Here is an 18,372-nt window from a genome sequence, read left to right as displayed (position 1 = left end):
TAAATGTCACTTTAAAAAAAAAAGCAAGCAAATCTTGAAGAGATTTCAGTAGACAATGTAAATAACATGGTTTGCTTTATTTCAAGATTGAATATTGTGGAGGGAAAATTATAATTTTTTGGTAATCCGACAAGACAATTCCTACAAATTCAGTCACATTGAATGTTATATGACCTGATAACATGGTTTTGGTAAAAGCAATTCAGTATGAACAAAATGAAAAAATTTTATGGTAACACCTTAAGACTTTTAGTTCTTTGATGATTTATTATTTTATCATTCACTCAACTCATTGATTTTCTAATCAGAAATCAGAAGCTCTAATCAAATTTCTGGGGCTACAACCAATAACCATCATATTCTGAAAGCACACATTCTTTTGGTTGCACACAGCAATACAAACAGTGTAACAGTGGATAAAGAAGGTTGAAATGTCCAGGAATGGCATCTAAAGTCCTAATCAATTATCTCTTCAACCTGTCAGCAGCTTTTTGGGGGGTAAATTTTAAATAATAATTTATGATTGTACGCACTATGAAACACATTGGTTCCAACATTAACAACTAACACACTTGGGGGGTTTCAGTGCACAACAAAATGAAACACACAACACAACTATGAAAGGGAAGGTGGACATCTACTTAATGGGCATCTCCACTTTTGGAATTCCAGAAGTCAACAATATCAAAATCTGTTCAGTTTCCATATACCTTTCAGCTCCAACTCGTCTTTTAACAGTGTTACCGGTCTATACACAGCAATACTGTTTAACACGAACATCTTTTGCCATACGAAAATAAAATTGCTTTGAATACTTCTTATATAAATCCATTTCTGAGGTATATAGCTGATAAGCCAATGGGGAAACATCTAGAATACTGAGATACTGCAACGCAAGAACTGATTGGTCATCGCTGGGGTTAATACACACAGTAGCAACCCACACAGCGATACTGGAAGAGTCACAAACTGTTATTGATATAATAGCCTGCACTTTAAATTCTCTCTCTCTCTCTCACACATACTCACACTCACATACAAGCAGTTAAAAGGAAGATAACTCTTAACTTTAAGACTCTACAGCTGCACGATAACCCTGCTTCAGTTTGAATTATAACTTTGGAAATAAAACTAGGAAGAGAAACAATATAATCATTATTATCCTGAAAATGGGATTAAAAAGGTCCACGGTATTCCGGACCATCCTCAGTCACACATAGAAACACTCTGCCTTGGATGTGGCTTCTTGCATAGCTCCCAAAACCATGAGGGAGAACAAAGCATTTATGAAAGAGGATTTGAAAGCTTATTTATGGCGTGTCATTCTTCTCTGAAAAATACACGTACCGTCCATGCACACACAAACTAAACCATTAGGTCACAATTACTAGAAGATGGACTATTTTAGTGTGTATACACACATTAAGTGCTATATGTAATGGGGAAAAAGGTGCACAAAAACGTTTTAGTAGACTACTATGACTCGGCTAAAAAGCAACATTCAAAAACTGGAAGTAGATTAACTAAATTTTGGCACTTAAAAACCGTCAAATTTGATCATTCTGGATCTGTGATTAGAAGTAAACTGAAACGGGGCAATTTTTTGTATGTCAGAGACGTGGGGTATAATTTCCTCCCCAAAAATGAAAAACTAAAACAAAAATCTAGTGCCTCTAAAAAAACCTCAATGACAAACTATAATGAACCCAAACTATACATGAAGAGACTATTGTCGGAAGGGTTAAAAGTAGAAAGCATCACTATATGCATAATATAAAAACATTAAAATTAAAATAATACTTAAAAATCATAAAACTGGAAGTACAAATGAAAGTTTACACTTCATGCAGCATATAAAATATTCAATATCTTGCTTTGTTCCTTTACGGTTGTGTATTTACATTGTATGGAACACGAGACTGTACAGATAGACTCAGTTCTTTGGGCTGAGGACAGGGTTTGCTGTTTGGCAAAGACAATGCAAAGGCTAGCAATCCTATACTTTCTGTGGTTGAAATAAATAATGAGTTTGGCAACCACCTGTTGGTCCAGTGAAACATTCTGCACGGTTGCCACAGTGTCCATCTGGTGGTGTTGTGTTCCATGCAGCTGCCATGTTGAGGGAGTTTCTTGTTTGAAAAGCATTTAAGATGCTGCCAGGAAGAGCCGTTTTGTCAGAGTTTTCAAATGAGTACACCAATAAACATGAGCAGGCTCCTCCATCCGATTGGCCGTTGTTTTACTCCATGTTACTGAGACTGGGCATTAGTGCTGTCAGTCTGGTGAGTTGTTTTCTGCTGTTTTTGAGTCTGTGGTTTCAGTTGCTGTTGCTGCTGCTGCTGTTGTTGTTGTTGCGACGGAGTAAATGTGCCTTGCTGCTGAATAGGAAAAGCCTGCAGGATCAGTTGTGTGGACTGGTTGCCATGGAGAAGGCGTGTGCTCTGACAAATACACAGCAAAAAAATGAGTTATGTGTCAAACACTTTTGATTTAAAAATTGAAGTTGACTGAAATGCTTCACATTGGACTGAAAAAAAAAAAAATGCATGGAAGTGGTTTTACAGTGGTTTCTAGATGCACAGCTTGTCTAGATCTTTCTTTCTTTCTTTCTTTCTATATATATATATATATATATATATATATATATATATATATATATATATATATATATATATATATATATATATATATATATATATAGTATTTATATTTAAATACAATTATTTTAATCTTAATTGAAATGCTAAAAAACAAAAAAAACAAACAAAAAAAAAACAATAAATTGAGATAAACATGTACAACATTTAATTGAAACATGGAAACACGTTCAACATTAAATTATATTTTTATATATAATTTATATATTACATTACATTTTTTAGTTTATTTTTATAACAACAGAAGTACCAGAGGTTATATTGTCTTGGACAAAGTGGAGAGACAAAAAGCTTAGCAACCACTTGTTTAGATGGATTACCAGCTGGCAGTACCAAGTTTGACCAGGTACACCATTTTGGTCAACTTGGTTAAGTTTTGTAAACAACTTTTGCTATAGTCTGTTAAGAACATGTGAAATGTCACAAGGGGAGTATTAACATTTAAATGTTGATGCACATGAATCACAGTTCTGAATAGATTCAAAATGAAACTATGTGCATGCTTTGTTACCTGTAAAAATGGTTGCTGCTGTTTTGTTGTCTGCTGCGTCGCCCCCTGCTGTTGACTTGTCTGTAACGTGGTAGCTTGAGCTTGTTGTTCCGCAGGCACAGCTGACTGAGTTTGCAGTGCTATGGTCTGTGTCTGACCTTGTTGCTGTGGAAATGGGCTGTAAGCTGTCACCACCTGACCCATAAACATCGTTGTAGGTACCATGACAGCACTACACGCCATTGGAGCTGTCACAATCTTAGTGACCAACTGCTGTCCAGCAGGAAACCTGAGTGTGACAGGGTAAGGCAAAGAAAGAAATAATTAATATTAGTAGTATTAATATTAATAATACTTTAATGTAATATTAATTATAATATCAAGAATAAGAATAATTTTAAGAATATATTATAGAAGGTGTCCTGGAAAAGAGAGAAGAGGAAAAAGACATGTACTGTACCTGTTTATTGCATTGCCCTGATTGATTTTTGGTGCCAGACTGCTGGGTATCTGCACAACATTGGCATTAGCAGGCTGACTGATCATCATGGTATTATAGACAGGACCACGCTGAAAAAAAGAATGAGACAGAGAAAAATTACGTCCTCCATTTAGATGATGTCACCATATGCAGTTGAAGACAAGAGATTATGTCATTGTTAATGGGCTCCAAACAAAAAAACAAAACAAAAAAACCCGTCTAGGAAATACACAGCTAAAGATACTGCCTATACAGTCAATTCAGAAGTTAATGAGTTTTTGTCATATAACTTAAAGGATTAGTCCACTTTCAAAAAATTCTTTTGATAATTTACTCACCCCCATGTCATCCAAGATGTTCATGTCTTTCTTTCTCAGTCGAAAAGAAATTAAAGTTTTTGATGAAAACATTCCAGGATTTCTCTCCTTATAGTGGACTTCAATGGCCTCCAAACGGTTGAAGGTCAAAATTACAGTTTTAGTGCAGCTTCAAAGGGCTTTAAACAATTCCAGACGAGGAATAAGGGTCTTATCTAGCAAAACGATCGGTTATTTTCGAGAAAAAAAAAAAAAAAAAAAAAAAGTAAATGTATATGCTTTATATAAACAAATGGTCGCCTTGCACGTGGTTCCGCCAAAACCGCACTTTCGTATTCTTCAAAGTCCTTCCCTATTCTACTTACGCAACGAACGCAGCGCCAGTTCTGTTTTTTTCTGTAAGTTGAATAGGGAAGGCGTAGGACATACAGCGTAAGCTTTTTGAAGAATATGAAAGTGCGGTTTTGGCGGAAGCACGTGCAAGGCGATCATTTGTGTTTATAAAGCATATACAGTTGTATTTTTTTCCGAAAATGACCGATCGTTTCTCTAGATAAGACCCTTATTCCTCGTCTGGAATTGTTTAAACCCCTTTGAAGCTGCACTGAAACTGTAATTTTGACCTTCAACCATTTGGAGGCCACTGAAGTCCACTATAAGGAGAATAATCCTGGAATGTTTTCATCAAAAAGCTTCATTTCTTTTCGCCTGAAGAAAGAAAGACATGAACATCTTGGATGACATGGGGGTGAGTAAATTATCAGGAAACTTTTATTTGAAAGTGAACTAATCCTTTAAAATTTAAGTATTTATAGCTGTTTTAAAAATAATAATTCAACTTATGTGTATACACTACCGTTCATAAGTAGCCAGTAAGATTTTTTTTTGTTCAACAAAGATGCATTAAACTGATCTAAAATGTCAGTAAATTTTCAATTTCAAATAAATGCTGTTCTTTTGAACTTTCTATTTAAAGAATCTTGATATTAAGCAGCAGAATATTAAAAAAATATTAAAGCAGCAGAACTATTTTTAACATTGATAAGAAGAAATGATACTTGATAGGGCTGTGTATTGCCAAGAATCTGGCGATACGATACGTATCACGATACAGGGGTTACGATACAATATATTGTGATACTGTAAGAAAGGCGATATATTGTGATATTGTGATTTCTTGTTTTTTTAGAAAAAGGATGTAATTTTAGAAAAAATGGTCATGACTCATGAACACACCACCATATGCATAAAACCTTACAAACAACTTTATTTTATTTAATCAATACAGTATCATATGCATTTATATCACTGATCACTATTTTGTGCAATCTAAGGGAAAATAGTAAAGTGACTGCAGGATTCTTTAGGTGTATATGTTTTAAAGGTTCACAGTATAGCAGTTTTTAATTTCTAAACTATTCAACAACTAGTGCATAGTCCATTTCATGACTAAATGTCTGTTTGTTTTAATACTGTAAAGCTGTACAGTAGCTTTACAGCTTTACTGAAATACTGAACAGTAAAGCTGAAATACTTCACTGAAATGCTGAACAGAGCTTGGTGCAAACATATCCACGTTGCTATGATAATATGCTTTCTTTTCTGCTGTCACCTCTGTCAATTTTGTTGTGTTTATTTTGTAGTACATACTACATTTTATATCGAACGACTCTCTCAACAGCGCAGATGGCATCGGGATGTTAAAGTCCGCGTGAACCGGAAGTTGCAAACGACTTTTCTCCAGTGTTGTGACGTAGTTCCAAGTCGAACACAAAGCCATGAATCTTGGATGTAAATAAATAAATAAATAAATAAATAAATAAATAAATAAATGAATGAATGAATGAATGAATGAATATCGATACAGTGTTTTTGAGAATCGATACAGTATCACCAAACATAATATCACGATATTTATGTGTATCGATATTTTCTTACACCCCTAATACTTGAGTACCAAATGAGCATAATAGAATGATTTCATGTGACATGTGGCACTGGAGACTGGAGTAATGGCTACTGAAAATTCAGCTTTGCCATCACAGGAATACATTACATTTTAAAATATATTAAAACACATTATATATATTTCACAGCATTATTATGGTTTTTACTATTTTTTTAATTAAATAAATGCAGCCTTGTTGAGCATATGAGACTTACTTCAAAAACACACGCACAAAATATTCCTGACCCCAAACTTTTAAATGGTAGTATCAAAAAGATATGAACTGACTGAATGTAAAAACACTGAATTGCGGGCAAAATCTAGATTTCATCATACATTGAATCTTTTAATAAAGAATCAAATTAAATCATTGTCAGAGCAACTGGAAAAAATAAAGACTGAAACTCACCTGTGTAACAGAAGAACCCTGTAGATTCTGCTGCAGGGAACGAGGAGCCTGTTGCTGTGGAAGTGCTTGCTGCTGTGGAACAGTCCCACTGTGTGCTGTACTCGTCACATTTTGGCCCTGTATAGCTACAACCCCAGTCTGTGCTCCAACCCCTAAAATGTTAGTCTGTGCTCCTCCAACTTGAGGCAACTGTACGAGTCCACCACCTGACTGCTGCAATATCATCTGAAAGACACCATTTGAATCACATGCTTTTGTTACCATGACAACAAAACTGTCAATACGAACATTCACAAAATTACGCGTGTGTACCTGAGTGCCAGGTCCCTGCACCCTCTGCAGCTGCTCATGAATCTGTCTCAGTTCCTCCTGCTGTTTCTGAATGTTCGCTTCTATCATGCGTGTTCTCTGCTCCAGTTGCTCCTTTAGGTGCTGCATCGCATTCAACTGTGCAGAGAACTACATTCAGAAAACACAGAAAGGTAAACATTATGGTGTCATTGGGGGGAAAAATGAAAATAAGTAATTTAAATGGCAGCTTATCTGATCTATTGGTCAAAACCAAAAACAAAACAAAACACAAAGCAAAACAAAATTCTTACCAGTGCATTAGGTTGAACCTGCTGCTGTGGTTGAGGTTGTTGTTGTTGTGGTTGATGTTGGCTGATCTGGACCGGAGAGCCAGTTTGATTGGTGTTCTGAGAACTCATGGACTATCAAAACAAATAAGACCAGCATAATTACTCAGCTGCTATGAGCATAAGTTAGAAGTGATTTGTAAGATAATTAAATATTAATATGTTGTAGAAGAGGCAAGTTTCACCTGGGTGCTGACAGAGGAACGACGTTGGGGTGTCATATCAACAGCGGGCCGGGGTGGAGTGCTCACATCTGTCTGTAGCTTGGAGGGAGTTGCTGAGGAAATCAAATAGATATGAGTGTTTTCAAACAGGCACAGAATCAGGAAAACCCAATAGAAGAGCACATTTTTTGGTTTTAATCGGGGCTTGACTGTAACACCCACCAAATGCTGGTGGATTTCAAAAGTGTCACTCAAACTAGCCACTTTGGCTGGTCTGTAGAGTGAATAGGGTTTGTATACAGTGGTCATTTACTTTTAAAAAGGGTTGTAAATCTAGCTCAAGTAAACTTTAGCACACCACAGTCAACTTTAATCATATAAAATGTAATTTCCCAACAACAAAATTGTGGCCAATGAAAATGATGAATGCCCAGTAACTTTGGAAAACCACTAGCCACAGCGACTGGTGAGCAAAAAAGCCCTGATTTTAATGCTTACAGGTGCAGGTGTTGTCAGAGACTGCGGTGTGAGAGGACTTGCGGGAGCTCCTTGAGGAGGTGGAGGGTGTGCGACTGTTACTGAAACGCTCCAGCACCTCCTTCAGACTGGAAGTGTTCAACTGCGATTTACGGCCAGAAATCTGAGACAGATACAACAAAAAACAAAACAAAAAAAAAGACAGAAAAAATGTAAGACTAAAATATCTGTAGTGGAGCTGATATATGTTTTTTTTTTTTGTTTTTTTTTTGCAATGACTGATATATAGAGAGCAAATGTGATATTTATTCTTTACATAATTATACATTATAATAATATACATATATACACATACACAAATACATTTACTAAATGTTTGGGGATGGTTTAAGGTTTTGAAAGTCTCTTGCTCACCCAAACTGCATTTATTTGATCAAAAATACAGTAAAAACAGTAATACTGCAAAATATTATTCATTTTAAAATGACTGTTTTCTATTTGTATATAGTTTAAAATGCAATTTATTCCTGTGATGGCAAAGCTGAATTTTCAGCAGCCATTATTCAAGTCTTCATTGTCACATGATCCTTCAGAAATCATTCGACAATGCTGATTTGATATTATCAATGTTCAAAACAGTTGTGCTGCTTTATATTTTTGAGGATTCTTTGATTAATAGTTCACCCAAAAATGAAAAATCTGTCCTTTATGAATTTCTTTCTTTTGCTGAACACAAAATAAGACATTTTGAAGAATATGGGTAACTAAACAGTTGATGTGGCCCCATTGACTTCCATAGTATTTCCCCCCCCCAAAAAAAACTATGGAAGTCAGTGGGGCCCATCAACTGTTTGGTTACCCATATTCTTCAAAATATATATTTTTGTTCAGCAAAAGAAAAATTTATAAAGATTTGGAACAACTTGAGGGTGAGTAAATGACAGATTTGTTTCATTTTTGGTTGAATTATCCCTTTAACTTTTGATCAATTTAATGCCTGCTTGCTGAATAAAAGTATTAATTTCAACTTCAATTTAATTAATTTAAACAGCAGTGTATTTAATAATAATTTACTTTATTGCAAATTAGACACACATGAATCGGTTATTCATCCAAGAAGCAGCCACAGTTAACCAATGTGATAACCTCAAAATGATTAATGACCTGGCAATTTTCACTAATGTCATGCAATCTGCCTTTGATAAGCTGTTTAACAGCATGTTCATTATACCACATTAGAGGACTATTTCAGAGAAGTTTCCATCTCAAGCATCTCACCTTGTCTCCAGTCAGCTCAGGGGGAGACTCCTCTATACCCATCTCTCTCCTCCGTTCCGCTCGCACCTCGGCATAACTATAGACAAAAAGAATTGAAAATAAGAGCAGAACTGCAGAAAAGAGGGTTCTGGGCCGGAAATATAGGTTCATCTCCGACCCTAAAAACTTGAGAATCTCAAACAGAGCCAGGGAGCGGAGAAACACTGTCGCCGTCTATGGCAATGCAAAAATGTTGCATGACATTGCTAGATTGCATCTAAATATATAAAACTGTACACGTGAAAGAGACCCAGCTTGCGAGAGAGCTAGTGAATCAACAGTTTCGTTTCAATATAATCGCCAAAAAGGTCACGAGAGTACCGGGAGTTTAGGCGAGCGGCCAGTAGGCTAGAATCACCATTTGATTTTAGACTGGTTATAGTCAGGTAAACAACACATAGCAGCGTTACATCATCGTTTGTTCCACAAGTCTGTGGAAACATGCGGCCAATTTGCGACAAGCTCCAGTTCGCCTGGCCGAGAACAGGCTCTGGCTCCAGAACGTGAACCATTCTGGAGGAAAGGGGGTATCTATGGTTGGTAGGTGTAGACGTTTGTGCGCCTCTACGTACCTCACAACAGTGTGTGTGCACACAATGAACTCTGGTCGTGAATTCCACTGGTGATAGGTGATGTAGTAGTTAGTCTGGAGCCAAATCCATTGCTGCCCTTTAGTTAAAAAGCGATAATAGCACGATTTCCCTTTTCCAAACTGCATTACTGCAAGCAGACAGATAAAGAGAAAGACATATGAAGGATATGGTACCTAATGAAGTCTCAAATATATTTTTGTATGTTATACTCACAATGCTCATGGCATTTGGCCAGTGAATGCAGGTCGTCTACATGATAATAGTCATAGCCTGAAGTTCCCAACACCTCAAACGGCATATAGCCAATGATAGGAGGTGCTCTGTAACACAAGAACACACAGAGACCACATTGAAGAAAAAACTGGATGATGAGTTACAAACATGGAGAAAGTAATATTGTGATTAAGTGTAAAAACCTGTGATCTAATAGGAGGAATTTCCACTCCAGACTGTGTCGAGATGTGAATTCCTCATAGGGCTCCTCCACCATGCACATCTCCTGTACGCAATCAATTGTGTCAATATTAGTGTTTACACCGGTAATAACTTATTATGATGGATGCATATGTTTGTCTGCTCTCAGAGAGAGAATTTGTAATGCAGATCTACTTTTGCTCTGGATTTTCTGATTGATTATCAGCTTACTTTGATGAATTGGGGTTTGGCAAGTCTCACAGTCGCAATAAAACAGACTTGATCATCGAAGGCCGGCTGCAACGAACGCTGCAAAATTCCCTCAAGGCCATTCCGGGTTGCATTAGGCACTGAGAGAAGAGGAATAAAGTGGAGATTTCTGTTAAAGGAAATTTTCCAGTCCAAAAGTGTTGTGGGCAGTAACAAATGCAGTTAACATATGGTCTACTCAGTCTAGATCAAGAGGAAAAACAAAAACTCACTGTTGGCAAGTGACTTAAAGTTGCCGATAAACTTGACATATTCATACACTGATGTTTTTTGGGATCCACAGAACCTCTGAGCATGTGACAACAAAACTCCATCTGGTTCTTGGCTAAGAAAAACAAACACACCAAAACACACATTAGGTGCATGACAATGTAAATTGAGCTCACTGAGTTAGTGAAAATATGCTGAGGCAGCACACATTCTTCTGCACACATTTAGTAATATTTTACCATCTCAGTATGCAGTAGGTCATGACATTAGAGTAAAAAATACCTCAAAATTCTTATAACTCTTTTACCTAATTGAAATAAATGAAGTTGGAGTACTAAAACTTTAAAATGAAAATAAAAACTAAAATATAAAAACTAAATCAAAATATTAATAAACGCTATAATATATAATAGGGATGTCGATTTAACACGTTAAATTAATTAGTTATGGGAAAAAAATAGCTGCACTTTTTCCCATTCATATGTATGAGTGCACCGTCTTTGTATATCTAAGGTCTTCTTTGGTTTGATTAATTAAAACTGACATTTTGAAATAATACACAACAATCCATTGACTTTACCAACTCTAATGCTATTTTTGTTACTGAAGTGTAGGTCAGAGATGCTATTAAAACATTTTTAATGCTCTCATACATGATCACAAGGTTAGTCTAATGACTATGAAAAATTAACCAACTAAAATTTAATGTCCAGCCCTACTGAGCAGGTTAAAATACCACAGCAGGACAGATATCTGGAGGTGATTGAGGTTAGACACTCACACTTGAGGTAATCAGAGTTGAGGTTTTCAATGTCTGGGTGTGCGGACAGAGCTTTATACACTTCTCCGTGCTCCCCCACTGGAAGAAAGTTCAAAAGGTTCTGATCCACCAGGTCCGACTGAAACAAATACGATTATATATGAACAAATGATACAAAAATGTAACAATTCCAGGACAATATTTAAATGGACTTCACACAACAAACCACACACATACTCTCTCACTTACCGGCAGATGCTCGAGCAAAGAGGTTACGCCTTCCGAGATGTAAATGATGTTGCCGTCTGTCAGCATCACTAGGAAGAACCCATCCAGCGCCTTAAAAAAAAAAAAAAAAAAAAAAAAAAAAAAAAAAAAAACACATTACTTAGATAGCTCCAATCTTAAACTACAAATTTAATCTAGAAGTGATGGATGAAAAATGATAAACATTAAACATAAATGAGGATGCACTCATATTCTATTAGTGGAGACACAAACACACACATATTGCCCAAAGCAGGGTCTCACCTCTAGCATCAGCTGTGTAAACTCCTCATTGCTAAGAAATGGGGGTTTCCAATCCTGCTTGATTTCACTCGACTCAGATTGTGCAGCAATTTCTGTATATGAACACAAACACTTCCTGGTAACCAGTTTTCCTAGGATCTGTATGTTTCAGTTGATTAGAGACTATGCTACCTTTAAAATGTTTAAGTTAGAAAGATTTTTTCTCACCAAGACTGCATTTATTCAATGAAAAATACAGTTAAACAGTAATATAGAAAAATATTATTACAATTTAAAATAAGTTTTCTATGTTAATATACTTTAAAATGCAATTTATCGCTGTGATGACAAAGCTGAATTTTCAGCATCATTACTCATTACAGTCTTCAGTGTCACATGATCCTTCAGAAATCATCTAAAAGGTGCTGATTTGCTGATTTCTTATGAATGTTTTTGTGGAAACAGTGATACTTTCTTTCAGGATGCTTCTTTTCAAAAGAACAGCATATATTTGGAACAGAAATAATATTGTAAAATTATTCATGTATTTACTGTCACTTTTGATCAATTTAATACACCCTTGCTGAATAAAAGTGTTAATATCTAACAACAAAATCTTACTGACCCCAAAATTTTGAAGGTAGTTTGTTACAGGGTTTGACATTAAAGTTCCAAATGGATTACTAGTATAGCACAATAGATTTAACCAACTAAATATTATACTACTATTTTTTCTTCAAATTTGCATTAAATATAATTTCCTTTGTCTTTGCACTGTAGATTGAGAAGTGGTGCAGAAAATACTGCAGTAGTATGCAGCTTTGATGTCACATGACCTCATCACACTGCATATTTTATTCATGGGTCAAGTCCAGTTATCAAAGAAATTAAAAAGGATATTTAACTTATGTGAGGAAGATGCTAAAAATCTGTGGTGATATAACTGTGAATCTAGAATGGAAGGTTAAGCACACTGCATTATGGGATTCTGTGCAGTATGATCTGTTTTATAATGCACCCTTTTGGTATTTTTGTAGGTCATCCAGGTATTCCATGCATAAAGAAAATTTGCATACAGCTCACAACACACATACTTCAGAAATAGCATGAGTAGTATAGTGGTAGAACTGAATAATTAATCAAGACCACAACTATGGGTGTGATAAATTGTGAAAAGTGATGATTACAGTGATGTATGTCTATTTTCTAGTTTTTTTTTTTTTTTTTTTTTTTTTTTTTTGCAGCAGCAGCAGCAGTTGAGCACTATAACCAACCACAAATACATCGGTTGTGTGCATGGCAAAACAATACCACAGATCTGTAATTATTCCAGAGCACTGCAAACAACAAATCCACCAAAACTTTTTTTTTGCCTCACCTTTGTGCTTGCGCAGGTAGTCTATGCTTTTCTGCAATATTGTAGATTTGTCCATCTTGCGTGTGATTCCGGGCAACATGGTGCCGAGTTCTTTAATGAGGACATTGAACTGGTCTCTCCTTTTCTTCTCTGACTTATTTCTTGAAACTCTGTGATAATAGAGATATAATAGAATATAATAAAGACATGAAAACAAAGCATAAGAAAAGGCTGCAAAATGCTTAATTAAGAAGAACACAAACATTATTCAGATGTTATTAACATTATTTCAGACTTACTGGAAGAAACCTACTACTGTAAACAAAGTTAGTCCAATAGTGGAATTAAAAACAATAATTTTAGTTTTGTGCTATTGTTTCTTTTTATAATGTGTGCATGCAAGACCTAACCAGTGTCATGCAGAGTGCAAGTGCAACCCGGAAAAATTGAGTTTTTAATCAAGTTAGCATGTTTTATGATGCATTCAGGCTCATTCCAGTCTGAATCACTTGCTGTTATGCCATTTTCCATTTTCTTTTTATGGTTTATGAAATAAGTGAACACCATAAAGCACCACATTAAGATGTTAAGATAAAAACAGTTAAACTTACAAAAATACTCAGGCTTCAGTAGTGTCTGCATGAAATACTTTGCGATGTAAGAACACATGAAAATGTGCAACATACAAATGCTCACTGTTAAAAATTTTACAGTAAAATACTGGCAGCAGGGTTGCCAGCTGATTACTGTAATTTTTACAGTTCAGTAGCATTACTGTAATTTAATTTACAGAATTTCCCTGTATTCTTTGATTACAGTAAATAACTGTATATTTTTTACAATTTGCTGTATTTTTTATTTTATTTTTTTACAGTAAACTACTTGAATGTGTATTTGCAATATTTGTTTATATTAATAAATGGCAGCTAAAATTAAAACTATTAAATTTAAACTATTTATTAACTGCATATGCTTTAAAGGTGCCCTAGAATTAAATATTGAATTTTCCTCGGCATAGTTGAATTACAAGAGTTCAGTACATGGAAATGACATACAGTGAGTCTCAAACTCCATTGTTTCCTCATTCTTATGTAAATCTCATTTGTTTAAAAGACCTCCAAAGAACAGGCGAATCTCAACATAACACCGACTGTTACGTAACAGTCGGGATCATTAATATGTACGCCCCCAATATTTGCATATGCCAGCTCATGTTCAAGGCATTACACAAGGGCAGCCAGTATTAACATCTGGATCTGTGCACAGCTGAATCATCAGACTAGGTAAGCAAGCAAGGACAATAGCGAAAAATGGCAGATGGAGCAATAATAATTGACATGATCCATGATATCATGATATTTTTAGTGATATTTGTGAATTGTCTTTCTAAATGTTTCGTTAGCATGTTGCTAATGTACTGTTAAATGTGGTTAAAGTTACCATCGTTTATTACTGTATTCACGGAGACAAGAGCCGTCGCTATTTTAATTTTTAAACACTTGCAGTCTGTATAATTCATAAACTAGGGATGTCCCGATCATGTTTTTTTGCCCTCGAGTTCGAGTCCGAGTCTTTTGATTTTGAGTATCTACCGATACCGAGTCCCGATCCGATACTTCTATAATACATAAAAAAAGAATAAAGAAGAGCGAAAAAACAGATCCAGAAACAGTGCTTTTCAGGTTTTTCAGGTATCTAACAGTAATCAAATAGAAATCAAATATAAAATATCACTGCATATTATCTTTACTGTATAAAATAAATAATGATTAATCATTACTGAAGTTACAAAAACTATTCAGTCAAGAGCAGTGAGTGATTTCTTTGTTATTTGTTGTTTGATTTAACATTAAAAACAGGCAGTAGGAATAGTTTTTTTCCCTTTAAGACATGCACGATCCAATACTGTTACACATGTGATGTCTTTCTCGACTAATATACGTTCATTTAAGACATAACCGACTATGTTTGCTAGGATACTCGCCAAGACGGGCATGTTGACATAATTTTTGTATGAATTTGTCTGCTGAAGCGCAAGACTTGAAAGAGAAGTCAGTATTTGCGCGCTGACTGAAATAAGCGTGTGCGCGCTTTGGATAAGCGCACACAAATCTTCTCACAGCGCGTGAGAGTTCTCTTTCGCGTCTTGTTCTTGAAGGTTTAAATCAGCAAGGCTTAAATGAGTTAGTTTAAACACAGATAGCAACGTGTGCTGTTCAGGTCTCACCTGTATCAACACCCGTGTGATGACGGCGTAAATGACTGGACATTAGAGCATACGGCACTCGCAGTTAACAGTTTACAAAGAGTTACTGTTTTGTCCACGCTTTCTGATTATCGTTGTTGTAACGTTTTGTGCATCCATCGACTGAAACATACATTATCTGAACTCTGTCTGTTTTCCACGTTGCTATTTTAAACAAACCATATTAACCAATAGATGCGTCGTCATTCGAGATGGACCGCGGTGCAAGTGCGTACCGAACCGTAAGTGGAGAACCGTACGTTTCGATTTTTTTTACAGAGAACCGTTGCACCCCTAATACATATATATCCGAGTCCTGATCGGGAGGTAACGTCCGATTCCGATCGAGTCTGAAACCACGTGATCGGGCCCGATTTCCGATCATGTGATCGGATCTGGACATCCCTATCATAAACACAACTTCATTCTTTATAAATTTCTCCAACAGTGTGTAATGTTAGCTTTAGCCACGGAGCACTATCAAACTCATTCAGAATCAAATGTAAACATCCAAATAAACACTGTACTTATGCGATTAGACTGCATGATGAACACTTTGTAAAGATCCATTTTGAGGGTTATATTAGATGTGTGAACTTTGTTTATGCTGTTCAAGGCAAGCGCGAGCTCCGTGGGCAGGGAGCGTGAGCATTTAAAGGGGCCGCAGCCTAAATCGGTGAATAGTTAATGATGCCCCAAAATAGGCAGTTAAAAAAATTAATTAAAAAAAAATCTATGGAGTATTTTGAGCTGAAACTTCACAGACACATTCAGGGGACACCTTAGACTTATATTACATCTTGTAAAAAAACGTTCGATGGCACCTTTAAAAATGTTTAACTGCATAAAATGTTGTATAATGCATAACTTAATTCACCTATTATTTCACACACAAAAAAGGACTCTTTTTAATCTTGAAAAACACCTCAAAATTTTATATATAACTTTCAAATTTGCATGAAAAAAACAACAACAACAAAACGGTGTATTTTCTATTATTTTGAATTCAATGTATTCAACTAGTAGGGCCCATTCCATCAGCATGACACACAACTATTTGATCTGTATTATTTTTTTATACCTATTTCTATTATGATAATATTTCTTAAAAAGGTATAAAAACAGAAGAACTACCAAACTCACCGTTTTGCCTTATCTTTCTCATCTTCCTCCAACAGCCCATCAAAAACACTGCTATCATCCCTAAACCAGGGAAAATAAAGACATTTATTCTCTGTCTGATAGAAAACCATTTTATTTTCTGTAAATCAATTACAATTACAACCAAGCCAAACATACTGTACTTTCTTTTAAATGTAAGTGCAGAACGTGGGACACTGAAAATGCAAGTGTGAATATAAGTGTTACTACATTTTAATAAGCTGGATGTCACACATATCACACATGTCACACATGCGTGAATTTATACAAATAAAAAATCCAACCATATTTTCTGTTTTACAAGCCTCTGAATTATTTCTGAAGATGTACACTACCGTTCAAAAGTTTGGGTTTGTAATAATATTTCACAATATTACCAATTTTACTGCAATGTTGATCATATAAATACAGCTTTGGTGAGCATAAGAGACTTATTTCAAAGTATAAAAAAAATCTCAGTACAAACTTTTGAAACGTAATGTATGTGAATATTGTTTCAGCTTTACCTGTCTCTGGAGCTCATGATAACACTGTCTCATGAATCAGTCTGGGGTGACGCATTGGGAAGGCATTGAAGAAAAGGACCCGCCAATGTGAAAGTCTGCAGATACACAAAACAGCAAAGAACTGAATGACAAATGAACAGTGTAGTCCTACTGTTTCTTCTGTGAATCTGTTCAGTCACTCTTTTTACAGTCAGAGGTGAAAGGTTAATTGATGGACATATAGAACTGGAGGCCACATGACCGCTTACTCAACAAAATTACAAGTTAGAACAGATATGTTAAAAATTATTAGTACATTTTCACTTGCTTATTCAACAGTCACACAGTTCATCACAGAATTCAAATGCCTCTAATGAAATGCATTTCAAAGTATGCAGTTAGAAAGGCATCTCAACCATTATGCTTATCATTCCAGTTCAACCAAATAACATGTAAATTGCAACCACAACAGATGTTCCTGTAAGCATTCCAATCATTCATTTACATCAGTCAAACCCTCATAACAAGGACACTGACGCTGAGAGAAAACATCCAAACGAAACCAGTCGTGCATGTTGAAAAACTGAAATGGCACGTCAGGGCATAAACAGTGACATCTAAACTTCAAGATATAGTACTACTTTTTAATACTTTTCAACAAAATATTACACCATCTCTGGTTTTTCCTGCAGAGCAGCGTATGTATCACGGAACTACCGCCTTTATCAACTCAAGCACATTTGGTACCTACCGAAAAACACACTCACACATCCACACAGGTGCCTGGTCAAATCTTAGCTCCTTCGGTCCCGAGATCACAATGCAGCGCTGCAATGAATAATCACGGTGCGATAATGTGAAATGCAATGCTGAATTTCGTGCGCGCACTTCCTCGAGCGGTCTCGCGAATGTGGGTCAGCGGGCCTAGTGACACGCGAGGCGTAACGGAAGCTCCTCCTGATCACCGCAAAATCCGCACACTTTCAAAATGCGAGTTAAGTTCGAGCTCGTAACGCTATATATATTCGCAGTTTCGATTTCTCGTATTCTTTTATCTTCGATGGGCGGCAGCAAGAGCGCGATATCGGTTGCAAACAGGATGAAAACATTTAGGCCAGGCCTACTTCACACGAACAGTCAAAGTCATGCGCAGTAGCCTACGCCATGAGCGCACACGGGCAACTTTAGTTCCCTTGCAAAATAATGTGCAAGGAATAAGCGCAATACAGGGTCTTTACAAAAGGTAAATACTAGTGCAGGTGTATGCTTATTCTTTATGCACTGTTTGCATTATATTTACATTATTTTATTTCAGTGGTACCTTTGATACATTTTGTCAGCATTATTTACAATTTCATGGCCTATGTGTTTAAAATGTACAATAAAGTGGAATAAAATGTAATGTTTGATAAGACTAATCATTGTTTTTGCATTTTTTTCTTTTAACACTTTAAATGTGTGGTTTGATA

At 35.9% G+C, this 18,372-nt stretch overlaps 1 protein-coding gene across 1 annotated transcript; it reads right to left on the bottom strand.

Annotated features, from left to right (window-relative positions):
* Positions 1-58: 58 nt before the first annotated feature.
* Positions 59-18,072, bottom strand: clockb (clock circadian regulator b). Its single transcript, XM_048197544.1, is given in 22 exon segments — positions 59-2,441; positions 3,169-3,436; positions 3,608-3,717; positions 6,303-6,527; positions 6,615-6,761; positions 6,905-7,015; positions 7,126-7,217; positions 7,603-7,744; positions 8,860-8,935; positions 9,471-9,618; positions 9,705-9,811; positions 9,908-9,990; positions 10,137-10,255; positions 10,388-10,441; positions 10,444-10,500; positions 11,167-11,284; positions 11,395-11,484; positions 11,677-11,768; positions 13,034-13,182; positions 16,401-16,460; positions 16,925-17,019; positions 17,655-18,072. Coding segments are annotated over 21 exon segments (2,457 nt in total). The 5' UTR covers positions 16,942-17,019; positions 17,655-18,072; the 3' UTR covers positions 59-2,249.
* Positions 18,073-18,372: the final 300 nt, after the last annotated feature.

This window comes from Megalobrama amblycephala, linkage group LG7 (assembly GCF_018812025.1).
Source record: "Megalobrama amblycephala isolate DHTTF-2021 linkage group LG7, ASM1881202v1, whole genome shotgun sequence".
Classification (NCBI taxonomy): domain Eukaryota; kingdom Metazoa; phylum Chordata; class Actinopteri; order Cypriniformes; family Xenocyprididae; genus Megalobrama; species Megalobrama amblycephala.
Note: the sequence above shows the minus strand (reverse complement) of the source record. Positions and strands in the feature narration are given on the sequence as shown.